The sequence below is a fragment of the Augochlora pura genome, chromosome 10 (assembly GCF_028453695.1).
Source record: "Augochlora pura isolate Apur16 chromosome 10, APUR_v2.2.1, whole genome shotgun sequence".
Taxonomy (NCBI): Eukaryota; Metazoa; Arthropoda; class Insecta; order Hymenoptera; family Halictidae; genus Augochlora; species Augochlora pura.
The window spans coordinates 31537243-31564097 of record NC_135781.1 but is presented as its reverse complement, the minus strand read 5'-3'; the positions used below and the strand labels follow the sequence as shown (position 1 = coordinate 31564097).

Here is a 26855-nt window from a genome sequence, read left to right as displayed (position 1 = left end):
GGACGCGATATAATTAGAGGGGAAACGGAATGTTTTACTTTGAAATGTGTGTCGCTGTGTTGCAGTTAATGAGATCGAGTGGACGTTGATTAGGTATCGTTTTAAAATAATAAATTACGATAGTTGTTCTGTGAAATATTTTTTCATGTGTGGAGGAAGTGGACAATTTTTATAGTGGACTGTTTTTTGATATCTTGGAGACGACGAAAAGACGCCCTTTTTAATATTCAAGGTTATGTTATAATTATGTTATGGTAATATTGTAAAATAATAAATTTGTAGGTCTGTGAAATATTCTTTAATGTGTAGAGAAGTAAAATAAGAAGTAAAATATGTAGAATAATTTATTCAATCAATAAAGATTTAAGGTATATTTTTATTCAAACTATATCATATTACAAGTGAGCAGCGTTTTATAACTACAGAAAGAACATTTTAGATTTTTAATATTCTTTTATTTTTATTAGATTTATATAGCTAGAATTATACAACTATTTTTTAAATAATTAATGGAGAGGTTCTCAATCGAATCGATGTATTTTTGTAAAGCGACGTCTATAATGCACAAAGTGTTATTTTATTGGCGATTGTTCGTTCAGTGAAAAGACTATCCCAGTCCGATCATTTTATTTTACAACCCTCAGATCCTTTATCTTCGTTAAGTACAGTCCTCACGCGACAAGAAGAACGTTCGTGTTTACGTTCCCCCACTTTGCTGGCTGCCCCACTGCCGCTAAAGTGATCGATAGTTGCGGCAGTGGGGCAGCCGGTAAGAGGGGCAATTGTAAACACAAAGGCGCCTTCTTCTCCCGTGAGGACTATATATTTCTTTCTAATAAATTAGCATTGAATTACATATATAAAAATGTTTAATTTATTATTCTATCATTGACAGCGCTTTTCAGAATTGTTTAATGTTTTTATTGCTTCAGGTAATAATTTTTAATTATCCTGTCACTAATATGATCATATAAAAATGTTATATCACTATAAATATTAATTATAAAAAAATATGTTATATTTATATTTAATAGTCGACTCACTTTTGCCATGATAATGAATATTATCAATAAAATTATATTGACATAACCTTGGAAAAACGGTGCAGATTTCACCTAAATCAGAAAATAAGTAATCTGTTAAATAAAGTCTTGAAGTTAAATATGAAGTAAAAATAATGGATTTCTTTTTCTCCAATCTAATATATATGTATGTATATATATAGTATACATAGTAAATCGGGGTGTAGGTGTTTTATAGTGAGATGGCTGTGTTCGACCGCGCGCCACTTGTCTCGGAATTTATGAGAGACGTTCGATCAGGGAAAAACGTCAGATTTATACTCGGGATCCCTGCAACAAGGACCTGTTACTTTGCCGGAAGTGTCTTTATGGAGGTTATGAAATATTTTCCACTTTTGCTGCGACGTTTATATTTTATCATCATCGCAATCTTTTATTTATATATTGTCTTCTTTCAGACGCAATTTTTCTAAAATGTTAATTCGCAATTTTGACACAGACAAAGTTTGAACCTTAACAACTGGGTCACCCTGTATATACAAAGAGGGGAGGGGGAGTTGCGAAAAGAACGTTCGTATTTCTAAAACAATGGAGCCACAAGTTTTCTCGCGATTCTCGCCTGTCCCGAAATTATCTCTTTGACGGGAAGATACTTCGGGGACAATTGATAGTTTCCACGAGGGCTCGAGAGCAAGCTATAGTAAATCATTCGCAGGTCGAACAGTGCGGCCTGGACCATCGACGCTCGGCTACACTTTCCGTCCAACTATCGAACCCGGGGTGGGGGGGTGGCACGATCTTGACCGAACTTTTCGTATGCTTCATCGAACTTCCACGTTCCTGACCGGTCGCCTAAACTAGTAATTAGTTTGGCGAGCACGGCGCGGCGAGGCGGAATTAATGGTCGCTTTCGGCGTTCGTTTGAATTTTTCGAAATTGAAATATACCGCTTTTTTTTTATTTGTTTGGAAGAATTAAGTGAGGAATTATATATTCAGTAATACAATCTACAATGGTCTGAATTATACACTCGATACCAAACTCAATTGTTTCTAATTCAAACTCAATTATTTAAAAAAAAAGGAACAACTCATTAAACAAACCAATCCAATCTATTTTTACCAGTCTACAAAATAAAAAGAAATATAACACAATATTTGCAAAGTCCAACCAATTTTCTTTTCCTATCAAAATATATTCCTAACCTCCGCGGTTCATTTAACCCTTCGCTCCAAACGCACCACCAACAACTTACCCTAAATAGCACCATAAAACTACACCATAAAATCTCTAAAATACTATAACAGAATATCTGTATCATAACTAAAATTAACCTCGCTCCGATCGCAGCGTATAAAACGCTCCAACAAACTCCAAATAACCTAACCTCAAAAAACCAGTAACCCAAGAACCATCATCGAAATCTGGCGAACGAGCCGCGTAGGAGAAAACAGTGTCGCGTTATAAGCTTGCGAGAAAAATGCAACGATCGTCCGAGGTTATGTTAAGGATCGTCCGAGGGGGTGGTGGGCTGGCGAGAACAAAGCGTAGAAGCAACCATGGAAAAAGGAGAAGGACGAACAAAGAGAGGGGGGGCCGGGGGTGGCCCACGTGTACGGGTAATTTTGTAATCCGAGCCCGGCCAGGCGGAGCGTGAAATTTTCAAAAACAGGTCCCCCCGTGTCCGGCCACGGGCCACTAACGACTCTTCCCTCCCATCCCCCCTCCTCCACCCTCCGGTATCGGCGGCCATCTCGCCGGCGCATTGTCGCGTAAAATTCCGGAATAATGATACCCGCTGCTCTCGGCCTTTAACAACCGGCCAACGTGTTTGTTCGTCGAAGAATCCCCGTGCCTGGGCATCGGAGAAGGGGTGGGGGAAGGGGAGAGCGCACAATGTGCCGTAACGAGCCGCGGGAAGGAGAGGAGAGCCCGTTGCCCGTGTAACACGAAGTTATTTCATTGTGCTGCGGGTATCTCGCGAGCCGCGCGAGGACGGGCTCGCGGAAACAGCCGGGAGAAGACTTCCAACCGGCCACCGACCGACCAACCGCCAACCGACCACCACCCCCTATCGCCTTTCTTCGTGAAACTGGGTTGAGAACTCATCCGGATTCAGCCGCGGATATTTTTAATGACACTCGGGCATCGTTTCCTGCCGGCCCGCCGAGAGCCGTCGAATTATCGCGTCCACGTTGCCGAATAACGACCGGCCACTCGCATTGTTGCTCAAACCTCGTTCAACGAAGTTATGGGGCGTGGCGGGTGGGTCGCTGAGATTTGACCAATCGCTGCGCTTCTTTCGCTTTCGGTCGTAATTAATAATGCGTATTGTACGCGATTCTTGTTAATCAATTTTAGACCTCGGTAATTTTAGTGGTACTATGTTATAAAAATATAGAAATCTATATATTATAAATATATTAGTATTTATATATTTTTATATAAATTAGTACTTATTAGTAATAATTTAAAATTAGTAATAAAACATATATATATTAGTATTGTTACATGTATTGCTATCTATATATATTTATATTTTATCTACACTTTCAACTACATATTTAATTAATTTTATAATGGAACAACTCACGTCTTATTCGATCAATATAAAATCAATTATTGAGTAATCGGCTCCACGATTTTCCTCCCAATAATTGCATAATCAGATAGGATTTTCCAAACACGGAATATTTGGAACATAAACGAAATTACACGGTCTAAGTACTTATCAACAGTTCGTGAAGCTCTGCGCATAATTTGCAGCATTAAATCCGCAACATCAGGAACCGTGAGCGTTAAGTATATAATCCTGTTACAAAACGGTTTTTAATCCATGCGTGATTGCTAAAATATAACATTAAAAATCGCTATTCGTTATAATTATTACACGAAAATGATCTTTGTGGCAATAAACACGTAAATTTCTAAATTAAAAGATTCTGGTATGGAAAATTACCTGTATTAACTAAATATTTACTGTATAAGCTAGACATTATAGTTTGCATTAAATATTAGTACTTTATTTTTATTAGTTTAGCGATATTTAAAAAGATCAATCCACCCTTATAATTAATTTCGTTCAATCACCGTCGCCCACTTTACAATACCACGAACATAACCTACAAACGCGACCCACAAAACGCAACCAATAAACAGTCTGATTGTTTCAACAAATACATAAAGCGTCGAACGTAATCAAGCGGCGTTATTGTAACAATAATTGCGAATCGAACCGTTAACGAGCCGGTTACAATAGATTCCACGTCGGCATAATACAAAGCAATCTGACCGACAACGAAAAGAACAGCGAGCACCGCGGACCAAAATCTCGTCCCGCGAACCAATTAAACGAATTCTCGCGGACTGCTTCGTATTAATAAAAAATAAATCGCGCGACGCGTCGTCCGCTCGCAATCATCGCCGGTGAAAATCGAAACGAAAGCGCGCTCGGCCCTTGTGCGCCGGGTTACCTAGCTGGCAATAAAACGAGAGGGGGGAGGGAGTGGAGGCCCGCCGGCCGATTTGTTATATAACCGTCGAATATTTTTCCGTGCGCACGGTTTCATACGAGATCAGAGCGAAGTCAAACATTTCGGCGAAAAACAAATGTTCCGGTCCATTGATCGCGCGTAGAAAAATGTTCAATGAATTCGACCCGGATTTTTCCGGCGATCGCGGCAGCAGAGTGCGTTATCACTTCTGGTTCGATGATATCAATTTCGCTTTTTTTCGGCGTGTGCGCGACCGCTCTCTCGCTCCCACCCGTCGACCCACCACCATTTATCCACCCCCTGCACCCTCGACCCGTCTATCCACCCTCTCGGTTCCCATGTACATGGGAAAAGCAAACGTCGGGTCACACGTTCCTGGTTAACGTAGCCGAAGTTTCGACTGTTAGCAAAATCGTCGACGGGGAGACAAGATTCTTGAGATTTTCGAAATTTTTCCGTGGTCCTTTTTCGTTCCGGATCACTGGAGACGGCAGATTTCACGCGTTCGCGTTGCTCGTCAATGAATGAAATACGATTGAGTGAAACAGGAAAATTCGTTTCTATGGAATTTCAAATCTGCAGTGAAATTAATCTGGGTATTGTTTAAACCGAAAAATTGCGGATTTTATTTAGTCAGTATTTTATTATTGATCTGGATTTTGTTAGGTATTATGTCGAGTATGGAGAAGTATTGGAAGTACTGTAAGTATACCATTTAGTACCATAAAGTATTGTAAGTACTATATTAAGTACTGTAAAGTATTGTGAGTACTATATTAAGTACTGTAAATTATTATAAGCACTATATTTAGTACTGCAAAGTACTATAAGTATACCATTTAGTATCATAAAGTATTGTAAGTACTATAAGTATACCATTTAGTATCATAAAGTATTGTAAGTACTACATTAAGTACTGTAAAGTATTATAAATACTCTATTTAGTATTATAAAGTATGGAAAGTACTATACTAAGTACTGAAAAATATAATAAGTATTCTATCTAGAATTATTAAGTATTGTAAGTACTATATTAAGTACTGTGAACTATTATAAGAATTTCATTTATTATTATAAAGTATAGTAAATACTATATTAAGTACTGCAAAGTAATATAAGATTCTATTCTAGAGGATAAGAAAGAAGTAAAGCAGCTCACCGCATGTGTAGACAACCCTCAGATAGGTCTTGCTGTCGCGGCTGCAGGGTTCGCCGAACGTCGAACTGTTTGCCACCACGGTGCAGCGGCGTTTTCCATGGCATAAAGTCATCACGGTCTCCGTGGCGTACGTTGCTATGCAAGCTGCGAACAAAGAGAACACGATCTCTCTATACCGATGCATATGATGTATATGATGTATATATGTATATACGGTGGCGCGTGTGTTTACGGCGACGCGATAAAAATGGTTTTTCGATTATAGGAATCATGCGGATGGTTTAGCCGATCGCAAAACTGATCGCCAGTTTAGCTGGTTTAACTATACTTTGTCAGCGGATGATCGAGTTTGCCAATTTTGCATTCGTTGATCGGAGGTATATGGCGGAAGGGAAAAGTGTAATTAAATGGCAAAATTTATATTTATTTTAATCGTCTAATGGGATTTGTATTTGTTTATTGAAAAATTAGGCTAGTCTGTTAGAATCTATTTTTCTTTTTTAATTAGGCTGGTTTATTGAAATTTAGTTTTGTTTGCTAGTTTATTAGAATTTATTTGTGCTTGTTACATAATTATTATACTATATTGGAATCTATTTCTCTTTCTTAATAAACTAACCTAGTCTACTAAAATTCAATTTTGTTCGTTCTAAAATTATTATACTATATTAAAATCTACTTTTCTCTTTTAATAAATTAACCTAGTCTGCTAAAACATATTCCAAACTTATTATACTATATTAAAATCAATTTTTCTTTCTTAACAAACTAACCTGGTCTACCAAACCTAATTTCCCCTTCTTACAAAATTATTACAATTAAAAACCATTTTTCTCTCTAACAAACCAAAGCTAGAATTAAAAAGATTCATTTCTCACCGATAGAAAATTCTGTGTTTCGAATTCTTTTTTTATCGTCTCTTTCATAGAGAAAGCCAGCGCGCGGCGCGGCCCCCTTTCCGTACAAAGTGATCGAAGATTTAATTCCAATCATAAAGTACACTTTTAAATGAATTTAGTACCGTGAAACGGCCCCCGCGGTTTCAAATGGAAATGAATTTTCTCTGTTTCTGACTTCCACGGCTGCGAGGTGTATCAGATGCGCGCGGTACCGGCGGAGTTGGGTTCTCTCCTTTGTGCAAAGGACGAGCAGAGAACTGAGCGATACGTCACACGATAAATGGACGGGGGAGGGGGGGGGGGGCAGTCTTTGAACCAGCTTAGGCTGACTGGCGGCCACGAAGTGACCTCCGCTGACCTATATAATTGTCGAATTGTAAACTATTTCGTACCGGATTATGTAAATAATCGAGATCAAATTACAGAGATGATAAAATAATTTTAAATAAATTTATAGTCGTTGTAATTATTAATTTTTGATAGTGTGATGTTAATGTGAATACAATTTGTAATTTGTGTAGGTATGGTATATATGGTAATAATTGTAAAATCTCATAACAAAATAATTCTTACAAAACTGACATAACCTAACATACATAACTTCGTTTAAAATATCGCACAAGAAAAGTGGATTAATCGTCGAGGAAATGTTTAATCGATGAAAAGTGGCGAGTGAAATATAAAAAGCATCAAATTTCTGACGATCCACTTCAACATCGATTTTCCCAGGGAACAATTCCGAGAAGTAGGAACACTCGCGGATTATCATTTCCGAATAACGTTGGAATTGTCGGAAGTTGAACCGTTAAGAAGATTTGTGGAGAAGATTTTCCATAGGTTAGCAAATAAATGGTGCTTTTTGTAAGGAGCGTGATACGTGGCGAATGGTATTTCAATGTTTTCGAGGATGCCGTGCTTCACGTGGAGGGGGACACGCCGTCGGAGGGAAAGGTTTGATCGTGACCCGAAAGAACTGCTAAAAATTCCAACGAGCCCGGATCGATCGACGCGATTACCGCGGATTACAGGGAACTTCTGTTGACAGTAGTTTTACCACCATGATCTCGATTCTCGAAATGAAAGAGGTTATGTAACAAAATCCCGTCGATTGCTCTCGATAATGCGACGATTTTTGTGTAATTTTTGGTTAATAATTTTTCTGAAGAATTTTTTTTTATTGCGGTTAAAATTGGACAATTAATGAAGTAGATAATTGTTTTTCGTCGTAAAGTGTCATTTTATCTGTAATGCAAAATTTGGTCTATATAACCTAAAATTGAATCTATAATGTCAAATTAAATTTCTAATGTAAAATTTGGTCTCAACAATCTAATATAAATATAATATAAAATTTGGCCTATATAATATAATACAAATATAATATAAAAGTTGGTTCACATAATAAAAAAAAAAAATTGGTCCACATAATTTAAAAATTGGTCCAAACAATATAAAAAATGCTCTAGATAACAAAAAATTGGTTCAAATAACACAAAAATTGTTTTATAAAACATAAAATACGGGCACCGGACGAAACACGATTTTTCATTTAAATCGTCGACGGCTCGGTAAACTTCGGTTGAAAATTTCAGCGGTATTGCAAATATTCGACCGAATGCAAACTTAATTTTCGTAGAGGATCAAACGAGAGAACTTTATTGTACATTTTTATCTTGTTAGCGGGAATAGAATGCGCCAGGCGTTGCCGAACTGCAACCAGCTGTGTTTATTCAGATTGCGAGCCAAGTGCACTTCGACAAATATTCGAACGCGATTTCCTCGAAAACGAGTGCCCGGGGAAGCGAGGAAGGCAAATTTTTGGCGCTTGCAACATGTTTTTACTGGAAAAATTGTTACTTTAACCTAATCGATCTACGCTGTAATTTTTCGTAGAATTATTAGAAATTATTTTGTTTTGTTACTGCAGACTATTTTTGTAAACTGTAAACTGAGTAATGCGATAGTTTTTCTACAGTGTAAATATTTAATGATTAAAATTGAAGATATTAACAAACGGTGTAAAATTGACAATATTAACAAATGATATAAAATTGACAATATCAACAAATGATATAAAATTGAAGATATTAACAAATGATACAAAATTGACGATATTAACAAATGTTATAAAATTGACGATAGTATAATGTTATTAAACAAATTGCAGAAGTGTATTTTCTGAGGTTCCAATTATTTCAAACTTATAAAAATTGATTCGATAAATTCGACGAAAAAGTGCCAGCACATTTTTAATCATTCTAAAATTAATTCCAGCATGATTAAGGCTCGAGAAAGATTAATATTTAATAGAACATCGTTCGAAGGTAACGACGTCGGCGCGACGAGCCCTTCGTCCCCGCCAATGAGGACGTTTCCAGGGCGGTAGGTTAAAGAGGAAACAGCTCGGTCAATAAAATCGCGAGATTTACTTACTTTCCTCCTTGACGCCGCGCGGCTGCGGACACTGGAGCGATTCGTGTTCCGTACGGCCGAACGACGCGCTGAAAATGGCGACCCTTTGTCCGGGATAGCAGACAAGATTGATCACGTCGTTCTCGCAGGCGACCTTACTCCTGAACTCATCTGGAACGAGAAACGAAATTCTTTCATAAATTCGCCGTGTTCGCCTCTTTTCTTTATATTTCGAACATCGCCGCGTTAACCCTTTACTCTACGATTCTTTTTATTACTATTATTTAATTAGCACTTATTCGCCCTCAATATTTTGAACCCCTTGTCGGAGCCATTTTAACTGGAAATCCGAAATACAATTTTAGTGGTGCCTCAGAGTCACCACTCGAGTGCAAAGGGTTAAAAATATAAAAATTATTAAATTATATTGAAAATATAAAAATTATTAAAAAATCAATTCCGTATGTGTAAAATGCACTTCGTCTCATAAAATAGAAATACCATAAGCGAGAACAATGATCTTAGATGTACAGTCAAAATGGTTTCGAGTCCAAAGGGTTAATAATGTTCATACGTAGCAGATCACATATGGAATCTTCATCACTCCGTTATTATAGTGCAATGATTTAAACGTAATCACGTGTGTGTCCGTCGTGACTAGCTTCGACTGTTTCCGTTCGAAACGGGTAGACCCGTTTCCATTAGCGTCGCCGATTCATCAAGCGAGCGAGCGAGAGCGCGCGCGCGCGGGGGAGGTGAATTTTCGACGTCGATCGTGAATTTTCGACGGTCCCTCGATACTTGGCTCGGTCTCGAGATTCTGTTTGCCGAACGATGCCACGCAGACGGAATTCACTGCGGAATTTAAATCTCGACGAGAATCGACCGTCTAATGAAGAACTCCGATTGGTTCCGAGGGATATGGAAAGCGGCCTCGCGCGGCGGAACGTTTCATAGAAAAATCAGATTCCTTTCTGTGTGGAATATTATCGTTTATGGTTTATCGTAGTTAATGGGTTTGTCAGGGGAAATAGTTAGGAGTTAAATATAGTTAAAAAATATAAAGTATAGAAAATATAAAGAATATAAAGTACAGAAAATATAGAAAATATAAGATATAGGAAATATAAACTATAGAAAATATAAACTATAGAAAGTATAAACTATAGAAAATATAAACTATGGAAAATATAAACTATAGAAAATATAAACTATAGAAAATATAAACTATAGAAAATATAAACTATAGAAAACATGAAATATAAAAAATATAAAACATAAACTAAAAAACCTAGAAAGCACAAAATATCCATATTAACAAACAAATACACCAAATCACGGCACCAAATGCAAAATCATCGTCGAACCGCCGTCATCGTCCCTAATTACATCGAACCCGTTTAACTATCGTTGCCGACGATACGGTGAAATAATAAGTCGGATAAATCGCGTGTATAATCTGAAGAGATAGAGAGATAGATAGAGAGAGAGAGAGAGCAGTTCGTTGGGGATCCTCGATAAAGCGTGTAATTGAATCATAAATAAGATGATTATCACCGGTCGCTCGCAAATGCAAAACGCTTTTCCCTCGCCGTACCGGTCGGTGTTTTGACAAAACTCCCGCCCGTTCTGCATACTGATCGTTAGTTAGGTATTCCGGGCACATCCGCCACACTAGCCACTGTATCGAGATTACGATAAGAGTCCATAAATTCCGCACGCAAAGTACGTGTACGTAGAAGCTGCGCGCGCAGGCGCGCTCGCTCGCGTGTCATTAATTACCCCCTGTCAAAAATCTGTCGGAGAGTCGCTACAAATTTAAGCTGCTTACCGTCCAACGCTATTTCTTCCTCTTCGCGTATTTACCGGTGCCCCGAGCCGATAATGCGATCCAAAAAACCGGCCGGCGCGTCGAATAAAATCTACTTTTCGACCCGTTTAGCCGGGAAATTACAAATTATTGGGATAATCCGTTTCTTCTCGCGAATAAACCGTACAGTATCGCGGATTTAGTGATAATTTGCTCTTTAAAGAGGTACTAAAAATTGTTGTATCATTTGTTTAATAAAAATAGAATAATACGAATGAATTTTATAATATTGCAAAATGAGATAAAAATTGCGATTTGTAAATTGTTAAATTTGTAAATTGATAAATTGTTAGAAAATAAATGATGAGCAAACAAGTTCAATTCTTTACAAATCGAATACGAAATCGTCGTACCAACTGCAAATACTATAAATTGCACCAAAGGGTTAAATATTAAATCTTATGGAAAATTATGTCCATTAATGTCATTTAATTTGCGACAATAATTCTCAGAAATAATATTTATAAATCGCCATTATGCTGACAATATGGCATACGATTATATTAAATTATTATAATGATACAATAAATATTAAGTGCATACAAAATTGACGGTCTTCTTTCTCTTTAAAAATCGATAGAATTTTCCGATAGACCTAATATCACCTTACCGCAACAAACGATACTTTGTCGCGGAGGATAAAGCGACGGCGAAGCGGTTGAATTCGAGGTGAAGAAGAGACAATTTGCAAGTCGGGGCAAGGTACAATGGAATTGATTCAGTGAGGGCAAAGTATTCTATGGGATCGAGTTTTCGTTTGACCGGCGGATATCATGGTTCCGGCATCGCTTCGAGGCGTCCGTGCAATTTCCATCGGTTTCGTGGAGGATGCGACATAGTTTCACGGTCGGCCTCGTATTTTTCGGAGCCACCCTATAGATGACAGGCGGAGAGGGAGAGAGGGAGGATTGTGTCACGGGTGCCGGAGATGGTTTCCTCGCGGGTCATTCCCTGGGCCGCCTCCTTTCAGCTCGAGCCCTTGTCCTTTTTACGTGATACAAACCGCCCCTTCTCTCTCCCCCCCTCCTATTGCGCGCTAGCCGACGCGCCTCGTAAGTCACCAAGTGCACTTATACTCGAGACAAAGTGTTATGTCTTCCTTTATTGAGTCGCCGATTTACGGCAGCTTCTCGGTCGCCGGGCGTTTTCGCAAAGTTCTGCCGCGCGGCAACGCCCTGCGGACGGGGCTTCCGAGAAAAATGATCGGGGAACGGCTCTCCCGGTCCCTTCCAGGGAATACGGAAGGGACGGTGGGATGCTCGAGGGCCTGCGACCTGCACGAGTTTGGTGGGAATGATTGAAAATCGTTTTTATGAAGCGGAAAGTTAATAAATTGGTGTTTTTGGCGAAATTGTGAATTTATGGAGGGGTACGATTTTGTTAAATAAATTATAGAAATGCGTAATCTGGGATTTTAATTGTTGTATAGACATGAAGATTGATCTATTCTACAAATTTTGGTAAGAATAATATTTTGTTTATCTATATTGTTTTGTCTATATTAAGCGATTTTCTCCAAAATAGGAATCTATAAAGAGAAAAAATTAGCAAGCACAATTTTATTAACCCCTTGCCATACTTTAACATCTGACTTTTAACGTTAAACTTATAATGGACATTTTTAATAATAAGCTGTTGGTTCATTCGTTCCAATATTTAAAAATCCAACTACATCTAAGTACACAACGAGAATAAAACAAATAAAAATATAAATAAAACTCCTTCTTCTTCTTCTTCTTCTAAGAAATAAATGCGATCGGAGAAAATCATAGTAATTGTAAAGTAAATGGTAGGGCAAGGGGTGAAACAAATTACAGAAACGCTTTGTCCGAGGCTCGACAAGAAATATTACCGGGCGGGGTCGACTCTTTCGTGTTCCCTCGAAGGGGATGACAAAAAGGGATATTGAGACGTTCGAGGGTCGCGAGGGAGAAGGGGACGAGTTCGTCGTCAACTTTCACCGACTCGTTAATTTCTGTTTACCCGGACGGCGAATTGTAATTGGAGGGGTTAAGCAGACAGTAGTTACAGCCGGCGGACAAGTAGGGGGCGGAGGAGCCAATTACTGTCCTCCGTTATCAAATACAACTTTAGAAATTTAACGCTAAATCCAGCGAACAGTGAAATGATGTATATATGTTGCTTTGTAAAAATTATAAGATTTAATCTATATATGATTTTTTATTATTTTTAGCAAAGTGGAGGTTGTGTTTAAAAAATTTATTTAGTCTTTAGAGTTTCATATTTACAATTATAGTGTTTTACAATTTCAACAATTTTAAAATAATAATTTTAAAGTATTAAAAACAATTCTTTGCGATCATCTCAGACGATTTCAATCATCTTCCGATAAATCATCCCGTCTCCAAATCTTCATCTCCCATCTCGTCACGTGATTCGTCGATTCGCGAACAACAATCGCATCGAAGTTATTTGACGGACTGTTTAGCGGTGAAACAATATGGAATTCGTGACACGAGTATTGACTTTGTTCCCGAATGTTTTATTGATTCGTACACGTCGGGGGGCACTGCGCATATTCTATCTCAAGAAGCACGTTTCACAGATGAAATTCTAGCCGCCGGAACAATTCCTATCGAGCCGGCGAGCCGCGCGCGTGGCCCTGGTACCGACGATGAAACGATTAATTATGGAAACAGGCTGAACGAACCACCGATATCAAAACTTGTCTTAGCAATTACGGCTGTTTTCCTGGGAGTCCACGATCGATGCGCCGGTAGGCTGGAAAACACGTTTATCGTGTCCGAAATTGTTTTACCTTTATCGAGGTCATACTGTAGCAGTTACGGCAATTTCTCTTTATTGCCCTTCGGCTTGTGAACAAAAGAGGACAATTTTTTAGAGTTGATCGAGCTTTGTGGATCCCTTTTTTAGTTGTTAATGTTGTAATATATAATATTGTAATATATGATATAGTTTTATATGGTGCAGTGCTATATGAAATAGTATTATGTAATATACTGTGTTATATCTTCTACTTAACATTTAAAAATGCTAAAAATCTCCGATAAATATTTCCTAACAAAATCATCAAAAACTCATCAATTCTTCTCGAATTCGTCTCAAAATATCCGCGAAACAAAACTATCCGGAATATCGTCAAAATTCGCGAAGTCGAGAAACACGTGCCAGACAGAAACCCCGTTCGATCGGATTTCCACGGGGCAATCAAAACCTAGGTGGAAAAGAATCGTGCGCCGGTTATCGGAACGCGAATCAGCGGGTAACAGCGTCGTCCGCGCTCTCCTATATAGGATCGTTTAAAATCGGTAGCCAAGTTTTTGGGGGGAAATCTCGCCGCACGAGACTCGCCGTAAAACCGATGGAAAAGCGATCGCCGTGCACGAACGGGAGGAAGAACTCGCGCGGTGGCGCAAAAATGGTGAAGGGAGGTCGTCGGTGGTGTGGGACGAGGTGGAACCGGTGTGTTCGCGAGAATATCTGTAGCGAGATCCGTCGAGCGTGTAGCAACGACGGGTGGCGGGTCCCTCCCCCATCAAAGCCAGGAGAGTGTGAATGGTGCTCCGGTGAAATTCCGCTGGAAGGGCGGAACCCGGGCATCGGGAAGTTCCTTATCGAAAGGCAATGCTCCGAGCGAGACGTCCGGTCCGAGGCTTTAATTGGCAAGAAGATCTGGGGAAAAAAGGCGGAGCGGAACGGGGGTATAAGAGGTAATTCTCTCGACGGCGAGAGCACGCTCGACCACTCGAAGCGACAATGGACCCGGGGCTCGGGAGCTTTTCCAGCAGACGGCTGCCTCTTCGATTGACCCACTTTCGATGGAATCTTCAGTTTTCGCGTGTACGCCGCCCGGCCCCGGGACGTCTATAACCGGCATTCCCTTGTCGGCGCACGGCCGGAACACGGACGAAACAGAGGGATGAGAGGGTACGCGCGTGCCTCTTTCCCTTTCCACCTCCTTCATTCTCTTTTATTCTCTTCTTCTGTCTCTATCTCTCTCTCTCTCTCTCTCTCTCTCTCTCTCTCTCTCTCTCTGACCCTCTTTTGCTCTCTTTATGAATTTCTCTCCCTCTCTCTCTTTGACTCTCTCTGACTCTCTCTTGCTCTCTTTATAACACTCGCTCTCTCTTCCTCTCTCTGACTCTCTTTTGCTCCCTCTCTCCCCCCCTCTCTCTCTCTCTAACTCTCTCTTGCTCTCTCTGTAACTCTCTCCCCCTCTGTCTCTCCCTTTCTCTCTCTCTCTCTCTAACATCTTGCTCTCTCTCTCTTTAACTCTCTCTCTCTTTCTCTCTAACATCTTGCTCTCTCTCTTTAACTCTCTCTCTCTTTCTCTCTAACATCTTGCTCTCTCTCTTTAATTCTCTCTCTCTAAAATCTTGCTCTCTCTCTCTTTAACTCTCTCTCTCTCTCTCTCTATGTCTCTGTCTCCCTCTTACTCTGTCTCTCTTCCACCCCTTTTCAGCCGATACACCGCGGCGGACGCCTTTCACAAGCCAGATCGCTCGTTACACCGGCCGTTCCGACACGCGCGCGCCGTAAAACGGCGTATCGGACCGATAACTGTTCGCTTTTTGCAACTTGACGACCGACTGCCACGCGGTTGTTCCCCCCGATGCCGGAGCACTGTGTGTCGCTTGCCAGAACTTTGCGCCACGCTCGACGGTATGTTGGTCACCGGACCAGACAATGGGACGGCGACGCGTAACTGTTTATTTTAACCGGTTCGATAATAGCCGGCGAGTGGTTTTGTTGTTGATGCAAGGAACGGGCGGCAGTGATTTTAGAATCCGAGTGACTTTTATATTTTTAGCTAGATTTATTAGTTAAATGGGTCGATTGTTTTGTAGGTTTTTGGTTATTTGGATTTAGGAGATGGTTTTTTGAAGCTTATTATAGGAATATTAAAAAATTAAATATTTTTTAGTCGAAGAATGCAATTTTTAATTATTTAGTAGTGAAAAAGAGAAAAATAGATAACTATAAGGATGAACGAAAAATCGTAATTGTCTCCTATTAACAATAAAGAGAAAACTCTAATATTCTTTGAGCTAAAAAATTAAATTTTGAATTATTCCATAGCGCAGAAAACAATATTAAATAATAACGAAGCTGTGCGATAAATCCCAATTATTTTCTCATTAATAATAAATACCAATAATCTGAATATTTTCTTATCAAAAAAAGAAGCCATAAGTTATTCCAAAATGTATAGAGCGTGGCTAAGGGCGCGGGCGGAAGAAAGGGGGATGGAGAAGGTGTAGGAAGCCAGAGTAATTCAGAGCGCAATGCATCAACGCGACGATTACATATTATACGTGTCACGTTGTGTCAAAGCCAGCCGACACCCTCACGTGTCGGCCGCAAATTCATTCGGCGACGCACGTGCCACTTATTGCGCTGCCATGCGATAAGCCAAACATGTTTCGTCCGACTGATTCATTTTTCTTTTAAACGAGCCACTCAAGTATCTCGGTCGTTCCGTGTCTTCTCGTATTCCGGCCGGCGAAATGCAAAAACTTGGCCGTACGTCGTAAACCGGCGGAGGTTTGCGCAAACATAACTCTACCGTGGATCATTTCCACGGAAAGTGGACCGGGACGCGAGTTTCGTCGCGTCCACGTTTCAACGAAGAACGATATCTTTTAGATGACGCGTCGAACGATGTTTTGGAATTAAATTGGTAATTATTATAATAGGGAAGAAATTGTAATGTTATAGTTATAGTAAATTGGAATAGTAAATCGAGAATTAGGGTTGTTCTTGTTGAGGCTAAGTAAATTAAATATTAGATATATTCTAGTTAAATTCTAAATAAATTAGTGAAGCAAATTCTTCCGTATAATAATAAATAAATTCTAGTATTATAATTTTGATCAATTATAATAGTAAATAAAAATTGTAACATTTCTTCCGAGTCCATCAACGCAATTAAATTTACCTTTTACTTCGCCAAGCAACTTCCTCCATACCTTGCTCATACAAATAAATAAACTAGCAATGCAATTTAGACAAAAATCAAATAAATCACCATCCTTCGAAAAGAAATGAAATTCTGTCTCCGCCGAAGAAACAGAAGTAAACGAGAAACGAGACGGCGGCGCCGCGGCGGCTCGTAATTTTCTGTAATCTTTGTGCTTCAGAAAGTTCCCGCAGCTACTAATAATTTCTGGAACGTAGTGCCGGCGGCTGGTAAATTATTGGCAAAAAAAAAAAGAGGAAAGGCGAACGCGTTCCATTTTTCGCCGTAGCATTTCAATTTTCCGGGGCGGAACAACGCGTTTCGCGGCGGTCCCCATGTTCGGCGCTTTAATGAACTTTTCGTAGAACTTGCCGCCGTTTCGCAACAATAAATGTGGATGTTGCGCCGCTGTAAATATTGGAATTGGACGGAGAGGTCGGCGCCGAATTTTCAAAGTGGAAAAAGCCTGCGCGAGCGAAACAGATCCGAGAACCAGCACGGCCCGTTTCCATCGCTTTTCGAAACATTCGCGGCGCGATTACGATATGAAAAATTATTAAATATTGTCTCGAGCGCAGGTGTTATTTGCTATTTGTTAGGTGTTATTTGCAGGTGGTATTTGTTATTTTATTAAATAAGTTTTAGGATCTTGAACATGCTGATTGGAGTGGAAATTCTCGAGGAAACCACGAAAAGTAGAAACGCCTACATGGTGACATGATTTCCCTGTTCGACGATGATCGGGCACTAGAAGACTTCTTTCTAAAACATCGAATCATAAACCCACTGATCTGAGAATTCAGAACATATTTTTCGGCGCTATAGTTCTCGGTATTCAAACACGGCCTCTGGAGATACTCTCATGCCTCTCTCTCTTTCTCTCTCTCTCTCTCTCTCTCTCTCTCTGCATCCACCGTTCCCCCGTGGTTTTAGTTGCTGTATAAATATTTCTCTCCCCAATCGGCGGCTGCGGCGGCGTAGCTTCGCCGCGCTGAGTTTGCTCTCCGCTTTAATCGCGAAGACACGAGTTCGCCGCGCTATCTGGGCTACTTTGCCTTTTGTCGAAAATTTCCATCCCGTCGGAAGTGGAATTTTATGCAGGACCGGGAGGGGGAGGGGGCGAGGGCGAAGTTTCGGGACCGGTTTTTTAACATAGGGCGGCGGACCGAAGTTATTACCGGCTACGCTTTGTAACGGAAACGGGGGAACGTTGGAAATGTAAAAATTTTCGACGCCGCCCCGGCGCCGGAAATTACAGCCGCGGGTATCGATGAAATTATGCGAACCCCGGCCACCACCCTAATCGCGATACTTTCCCCACTCGTATCACGGAGTTGTTATACAGTTGAAATTCAGATTTTATAATCGTTCCATTCGCTCGTTCGTTTCACAGAATTTTTCGAGCGAAGTGGATCGTTAACACTTGTTGCGATATTTTATTTGTAATTGGAATGATTGGAAGTTTTTCTATTGTAATAATTTTTGGGAAGATGAATTATATGTATTTTGTGCTTGATTGTTTGTATATGCAGATGAAGTAGTTCGTTTTAGGTCCATTTTAGGAGTGAATTTCTTATGCTCTGTAATAGATGTCTTTAAGACGTCGTGTTTCGGACGTTAAATGGACGTTCAATTTGGGACGTTTTTAAGACGTCTTAGAGGCGTTCTAAAATAGATTTTTTTGCAACAGACGTTTTAAAGACGCTCGAACAGCGTCTATACCATATATCCTTAAGACGTCTTAAAAACGTCTTAAAGACGTCCTCGAGCTATCCGATTATTAATAACAACAGTGCAGAATTTAATTTCATCTTGAAAGAACGGAATAAAGATCTTCATTACGCGCCAGACCCGACAAACTACAACAAATTAATAAAACAGAAACAATATCCCTCGCGTTAACTAACATTAACATAACATCCGAGAGAAGCTCAAAAATTTCCTTTTAATCAATAATTTCCACAAAGCTTGTTCTACTATATTAATATAAATAACTTGGCACCACTGCACTTGCTGAATAATTTTTAAACAAATTTACAACTTAACTCGCAGTCGCATAATTCTCCAGTCAATATTTCATTAACCAACGTTTTTACATTCTCTTCCACCGCTTTTATTTAATTTTTGTTTGTCAGTGTAGAACGCTCTCGCGCAATTAAACGGTCGGCCCCCGGTACACAGGGCTTTTTTGTCAGAGTCGGTTAATGATTAACCTAATTGTCGGATGATTAAAGTTAATGACAATCATTCGCCGTCCAGCTGGCACGAGGCGGGCCGAAAACACTTCTGTTCGGCGTCGTTTATTTAATTAAACGGCGATTCAGGGTGTCGAGTGCGCTGACATTAATCCGGCGAAAGCAATTTACACGCTTACAGCACGCAACGCGGATTTCCGCTCGTGCCTGTGTGTCTCTCTCTCTCTCTCTCTCTTTCTGTGTGTGTCTGGCTTTGTGCGCGCACGCGCGCGAGTTGGCGATCCACGCGAATCCCAGGCACCGATGGAAGATCGCGATCGATTTAATCGCGCTACCGTCCAGTACCTGCCATTTAATCGGATGCCACTGTTTTTTTTTCTACGTATAGCACGATGGCGCTTTACTCTTTCTACCTGCTACGTTTTGCGACAATGTCGCTGCCGTGTTCGATGTTTAACGCTTTATCGACTGGTCTCATTCGAATGTGAATTATTTTATATTCTGGTGATATTAACAAGTCTTAAGGAGTGTTTATTGACTGTGAATAATTTTATATTCTTAAAAAATTAGCTAGTATTAAACAGTATTTGTTTCATTTATTTATTTCCACTTGCAATATTTTTAACAACGTCGCAGCAATGTTCAATGTTTAATACTTGACCGATTGATCATTTTGTTGTAAATTGTTTTATATTTTTGCAATATTGGCATTAAACGATATTTATTTTATCTATTTTACTTTAATCGTCGCAAAAAGGTATCTAATATTTTTTTTAAATTCTATAATAATATCTCAATAATAAATAGCAATTTATTTGTCTTCCAAATTATAAAATTAATAAATCTATCTTACATTTTTACAAATTCACTTATTTTTGGAAAACTATAATTCTGTATTATATTCCTTGAAAATAAATTTGGAAATGTTGAATAGATTTTTACAATATTCCATAGAAATTTCGCTCGAAAATTACCGCGCAAAATGGCGTCGTTCCTATTGTATTCCTACTTCCATTCTTCCCTGAACTGTACTAATTCTCATCGAATTTAATAATTAATAGAATTTAATAATTGGACGGTTGAATAAATGGCAGTCGAAAATAACGACGTAAACACGATAACGAGATAAATCCTTCGTTAATTCCGCGGGAGTTCTCGCGAAGACGGTCAACGAGAACGTGGCGCGGTTCCGCAAACATCATCCGCGGCGCCCATTCATTACGAACATTATTATAGTATAATTAATAGCGAAGCGCAATCTGATACCCGGAGCAGTGTAATATCCACAAAGTGCACGGCCTTAGCGCTGTTTGATTAATGCAGCTGCCGCCAGTTGAATATCCTTTGAAACGGTTTAATTGTTTCGCCGTTAAGGCGATAGCGAATGTTTACGTTAATTTCCACTTCCAGCCGCCGGTCAATCTCGGTTTAGGTTAGGTTAAACCAGAATCTCATCCGACTAGGAATCCATTAAGCATTTTATTTGCAGCTCGGTACGTTGGTGATTTAATGGTAAATTGAGTAATAATGATGCGATTTCTTAATTATCAATTGGCTTTGGAATCTTGAATTTTGTGATTAGGCGAATTTTAAGATTAGTAGAATTTTGTGATTAGTGGAAATTTTGTGATTAGTCGAATATTTGCGATTATTCAAATTTTATGATTAGTCGAATATTTGCGATTATTCGAATTTTATGATTCCTTGAATTTCATGATAATTCGAATTTTTTGATTATTCGAATATTTATGATTATTCGAAGTTTATGATAATTCGAATTTTGTGATTACTCGAATTTTATAATTATTCAAATTTTATGATCATTCGAATTTCATAAGTATTCGAATTATATGATTACTCGAATTTTATGAATTTGTTGATTTATATAATTATGCGAATTTTATAATTATTGGAATTTTATCACTACTCGAATTTTATAATTTTTTCGAATTTTGCGATTACTCGAATTTTATTATTACGTCATAACCGTGCCTCATGCCACAATTGTTTAATTTGATTAACGATCGGCGCACTCTCCAACTTGTCAATTCGAAATGGTCGCGAGACAATTGGTTTCACCGTGAATAACATTACAGCTGCGACCAATTTGGACACGCCCGGTATAAAATTGCATTCGTCGCGCAATCAGACGAGCCGTAACGTGAATAAGTTATTGATTGTTAAATTGACATTCGGCCGGGTGCCGGGCGTGTCTCCCCTGTTTATCATTTCCATTAAGTAGTTGTCGATATTCAAATCAAATGAAAACCGTTCGGCGCCGCGGACGCGTTAATTCATACTACGCGCGTTAATTTATGTTAATCCGACCGATGTTTCGCTTACGTGGATTTAAATCAGCACGCCAAACGACCGCGTATTTATCGTCTAATTTATTTAGCGGCCGGACCGCCGAGATACGACGGTCTGATAGAAATGTCTGCGGAATTATCGGTCGAGAGATATCTACACTTTGCGTCTGCCAGAAATGTTATTTAATTTTGACAATTTGACGAGCTCGCTACTTTGTAATAATGTTGATATAATTTTCGACAATTGTTGACAACATTGTCCAGCGTATCGGTTGTATCAATTTCTGATATTGCTGATGAGAAAATAAATTTTTAGACATTTATTTTGTACATAATATATGCATTTATATTTTATATAATTAATACGTTTATGCTAACGTAATCTATGTATTTATATTGTATATAATTTATATATTTATATTTTATACAACAATAATATTTTATATAATTTATATATTTATCTTTTATAGTTACAATGACTAGAAGTTTTTCAATTGCAATAATTTTTAATAATCAAAAAGGCAATTTCGATATATTCTATTTCTATATTTACTTTAATGTTCAAATACCGGCGACGAGAAATCCGAATAATTCCATCGCTCGCAACATCTCGAAAAAATGAGAGAAATGATAGAACGCCGGGATCCAGATCACCGCAACAGAGAAAATAGTCCGCTCATTGCGCCGGCCAGTAAAATATGCGTAGGAACGCCGCCATACGGAATCCCGCATATACAATACCGGCAGCGGCGGCGGAGGCGGCGGCAACCTGTTGCGGTAACAATCCTGCAGTAATTTTTGCCGGAGGCTCTTGTAATTCTTTCCGTTTCGTGTTTTACGGTCCACGGCCGCCGCTATCCCGGTGTTTGTCTCCGAACTTGCGCCACAATAACCTCCTTTCTCGTTAGTTCTATTTGCGCAAAAAGTTTTGTTGCCGGGTGTATCCGAGGACACTGCATTATCGCGTTTTACACAGGCCGACCAAGTGTTCCCCAAATAGTTGCATTAAGTGGATACTTTCCATGGGAACGTACTCGTTTTCTATTACCAAGCTTCGCGAATTTTTACAGTGAACAACGATCCTCCGACGAACCAACTTTTTACGTAGATTGTATTTTGTTATATTAGGTTTAGTTGTACTGTATTTATTTGTACTATATTTAGTTATACTATGTTTGGTTATACTATATTTAGGTATACTATATTTACTTTTACTATATTTATTTTTTACTATATTTACTTACACTAATATTTAGTTATACTATATCTATTTTACTATATTACTTGTACTATTTTTACTTTTACTATATTTACTTTACTATATTACTTGTACTATTTTTACTTTTACTATATTTAGTTATACTATATTAATTTTACTATATTACTTGTACTATTTATACTTTTACTATATTTGGTTATACTATATTTACTTGTACTATTTTTACTGTTACTACATTTATTTTTGCAATATTTACTTATACCATTTTTACTTTTATTATTTTCACGTGCACTATAATATTGCAATCCTTCGCCCCAATTTTCACTACGACAAACCACATTTTCCTAACAACATTCCAGTCCCGAAAAATATTTCATTTCGTACACCGTTCCCCCATTTAAATCCAACGATACCTCGCGGCCATCTTCAGCTACGAATCGCAGTGTTTGCAGATTCCCAAACGAAAGTTGTTATTAAACTGGGTCCGGTACCAATATACGGGAAATACAGTGTAATGAAAATTTTATGCGTACACCGTGTCGCGTTATTTTCCGTGGGATCGCAATCCCAGCGGATTACGCGTCCCATCCCTTTTCCTTTTTTTTTTTCGTAAATCCGTTACGAAGTCCGTAAACGTAAGAGGGCATTAACTTCTCGCGGGCGGGGAAAAAAACAAGAGGGTAGAGCGATATAGAAAGTCACCGAGTCCGCGAAAATTATTTTCATAGCGGCGGGGGCCCCTATTTTCTCGTCGCGCCGTACAATTATTTCGTCCTTTATTGCCGCTCGTAAAGGGCGACTCCTTTCCCGTGATCACCGGCAAAAAAATCTACTCCCCCGACGGCGCGCACGGTGAACTGCGAATATGGAGGGCGACTCGACGAACCGGCGCGTGAAAAACTGCAACTTTCTTACCATTATCTAAACCCCCAACCCCTTCAACCCCTTCCACCCGTGTATCAACGACGAACGAAAAAAGAAGCAACAGATTCTCGTTACGAATTCTCTCGCACACCTCGCGCTGTGAAGAGGATTTTTGTATATTATGGTGTCCCATGATATGGTGTCCCATAACATGATGTCCCATAACATGGTCTCCCATCTTTATTTTTGATGCCAATTTAATAGACAATATTTGTTATTTAAGGTTAATTTATTGCGTTATATATGAACAGCTTAACATAACCTTAATCTGTCATTTGTCTCGCTTAGCAATATCGACGAAAGCGTTCATCGAAATAATAAATAGCAACGAGAGATAATTAACGTTGTTTCAGTAATTATTTTATATTATTTATAACCGGGATAATGCGGATAACATGAAAGTTTGACGACATGCTTTCAATCGTTCCACATTGTTTCAGCGAAATAAATTTGCAACGCGCGTTACAATATCTATTTGTCATTATTTACTTTAATGTAATGATATATAATATACATTTTTTTATATATATAATATATATTTTAGAAATGTTAATTTACATCGTTTTGTTATTATGTCTGGTTAATATATGTAATATATATTTTAATAACATATATTTAATAATATATATTATATAAATGTTAATTAACATTGTTTAGTTATTACGCCTGGTTACGCGCATAATTTGTACGGCAACGTTTCCCCTCTTACAGTTTAAATCGTGTTAGAGCATAATCTCTGCGCGGCAGCGTTCGCGACTGAACAGGGGAGGGTTGGTTGGTTGCTTAAAGCGGGCCGCTCATCAACAGAAATGCGTCCGCAAGAGTGGCTCAAGTTTCCCCTCCTCCCCCGTGTTACTTACCGGGTAACGCCGGCAAAGAACCTTCGCTCTGCGAAACTACATCAATATCTGCGCGGCGGTTTCCGCAAGGGACCGCCTCGAACTAGGCTAATGTTCATCGAGCTCGCAAAAAGGTATCGATAAGTGCCGCCGGGAAAAACGACGTCGCTGCGAAAAGAGACCTATCCGCCCGCCCTCCGAGCTATATACCCACACGACCGCGCGCGCCCGCGCCCCTCAAAAGACACTGCGGTCATTTTTACCGCGGCTTTTTGCCAGTTACCATTGGCAGTTGCAATAACGTTACCTTAAAAGCTCGATCGTCTACCACCGCGCGGCACCGGTAAAAGTCGCACGGCGATTGTTTGGTGACAAATTACGTTAGGAGATAGTATCAGCGACCGCGAATGCGTCTCGCAGGAAATTAGGTATTGTTTGTGGATCGTTGTTGAACTGCGCGGTTTGTGCATTTAAATTTTGTATGATATATATTTATATTACTGAAAACTTATATTATATAATATATATAATTATATCATATCTATATTATAATATCTATATTATAATATAGATATGATCTATACTATATAAATATAAATTTTTATTTATATAAATTTACATTATACAATGTATGTTCGTATCATATTTATATAAATATGAAAACACTGAACAAATTGCCTAAAGATCCACAGTCTAGCACTTTGATATTAAATAATAAATAAATGATGATTACTTACAGGGACGGCATTGATAAGCGACCTCGATATACTTCGGTAGACCTGGACACGGGTCTCCTTGGAAGGTCTTTGGACTGGTGTTGAACTTGCACTGCCTCTTCTTCTGGCAGACCTCCACAACCGTCTGCAACAGTGAGTACTAATACTTCATTCAGATGACCCGCTCTATTTACGACAAAGTTCGACGGGTACTTAACCTAAGGGTCTACCTAGCTCCAACTAATTCAAAATTCGAGAATGCATTCGAGTGATTTCGTACGTCAAACATCATTTATTAACGAACTATACATGTACCAAAAATTCTGTGAAAAAATTCATGAGAAAATTACACATTTTAACCTTTGCATATGCATTTAAACATTGCATGTAAAAGTGAATTCCATATTAAATTAAATTATTAAATTATTTGTTTTTTTTATTGTGGCCTGGCTTCAAGGTATAGTATAGTATAATGTAGTATGTATTCCGGCTTGGCCTCAAAATATAGTATAGTATAATATACTGCACTATACAGTGTATAATATAATATAGCATATAATATGCATAATATAATATAGCATATAATATAGCAAATTCGTCACAACAAAAAATACAGTCATGACGAATACACAACAAAAATACAGTCAAATACTCCTCATGACGAGTATACTCGTCGAACACAGTAAAGTTTCACTAGTCCATTAAACTATTTGCTCTTCAATTAAAATTTTTGCTCTTCCATTTAACTCCCCAACAATTACAAATTATCGAAACATCCGAAACATCTTGAAACGCCATCGGCAATATTATACAACCAACATACCCCCAGGGCAAAATACAAACCCTCGTATTAATACGATTGCACGTTGGTCGGAAGAGGGAGCGTCATCGACGAATGCAAATACATGTCCGTCGTCGTCGACGGTGCGGCGGTGGCGGCGCGATTGTGCGGCGCGTACACTTGATCGATATTAATAGCAATATGCTTGAATCCGATAGCCATTAATTCGATGATTAATTTGCTTTTCGGAATCATCTGTTGCCAGGCCCGCGCGGCCAACGTATTGGACGTGGCTCTATGGGGTGAGCGGTGGGGGGAGGCGGATGGGGGGTTGCAGTGCCAGATCCCGCGCGCGCGGACGCAGCGCGTTACAAATGACTTGGCGGTTAACTGAAACCGGGCGGAACGCAGAGATACTCGCGCGCATAACTGTAATTTCCTTCAGTTAATTCTATCCGATGGGACGAATTAATTTCCCGTTTCGAACCCATTAGACGAACATGAAATCGCGAGCTGATAATCAAACCGTCGAGTGTCAACCGGGGCACGTGACGGATATACAGTTCCGATGACCGCGATCGCCGCGATACCGCCGTCGTCGTTCTGTGAATTTGCCGACTGTCAATTATGCAGTTGTAAAGAAAAATGTTGATGTAATAAGGATAGTGTATTCAGTATAATTAATGTATAATGGGGTAATGTATAATTAAATGTGTATAATGTATTAAGGATAATTCAGTGAATTATGTAGCGACATGTAGGGTTCACTTATTTATCAGGAAAAAGATATTGTGAAAAGGAATTGTTATTAATTAAGGAATAATTATTAATAGAAAAGTTGTTATTATTGTACTATTATTGTAACTGGAAACACTGTTAACCCTTTGAACTCGAGTGGCGTTTTTGAGGCGAAAAGCTAAAAATTGCTATATTATTGTAGGAACGGTTTTTATATTATCAAATTTGTCTGTAGATGAATTCTCTGTAAATCTATCTGCAGAAATAAATATAAACTAATAGAAATAAAATTAAATAGGTTGAAACAAACGTCTTCAGTTTAAAGTTAGAACAGTCT

At 38.9% G+C, this 26855-nt stretch overlaps 1 protein-coding gene across 1 annotated transcript in view; it reads right to left on the bottom strand.

The window, feature by feature from the left end:
- Positions 1 to 26855, bottom strand: part of LOC144475781 (uncharacterized) — a 115890-nt gene that overhangs the window by 85886 nt on the left and 3149 nt on the right. Inside the window, exons 2-4 of the mRNA XM_078192042.1 lie at positions 25021 to 25159; positions 9008 to 9157; positions 5676 to 5819 (exon numbers count right to left, since the gene is read on the bottom strand). Coding sequence (XP_078048168.1) covers positions 5676 to 5819; positions 9008 to 9157; positions 25021 to 25159 — 433 coding nt within the window. The remainder of the gene's footprint in view (positions 1 to 5675; positions 5820 to 9007; positions 9158 to 25020; positions 25160 to 26855) is intronic.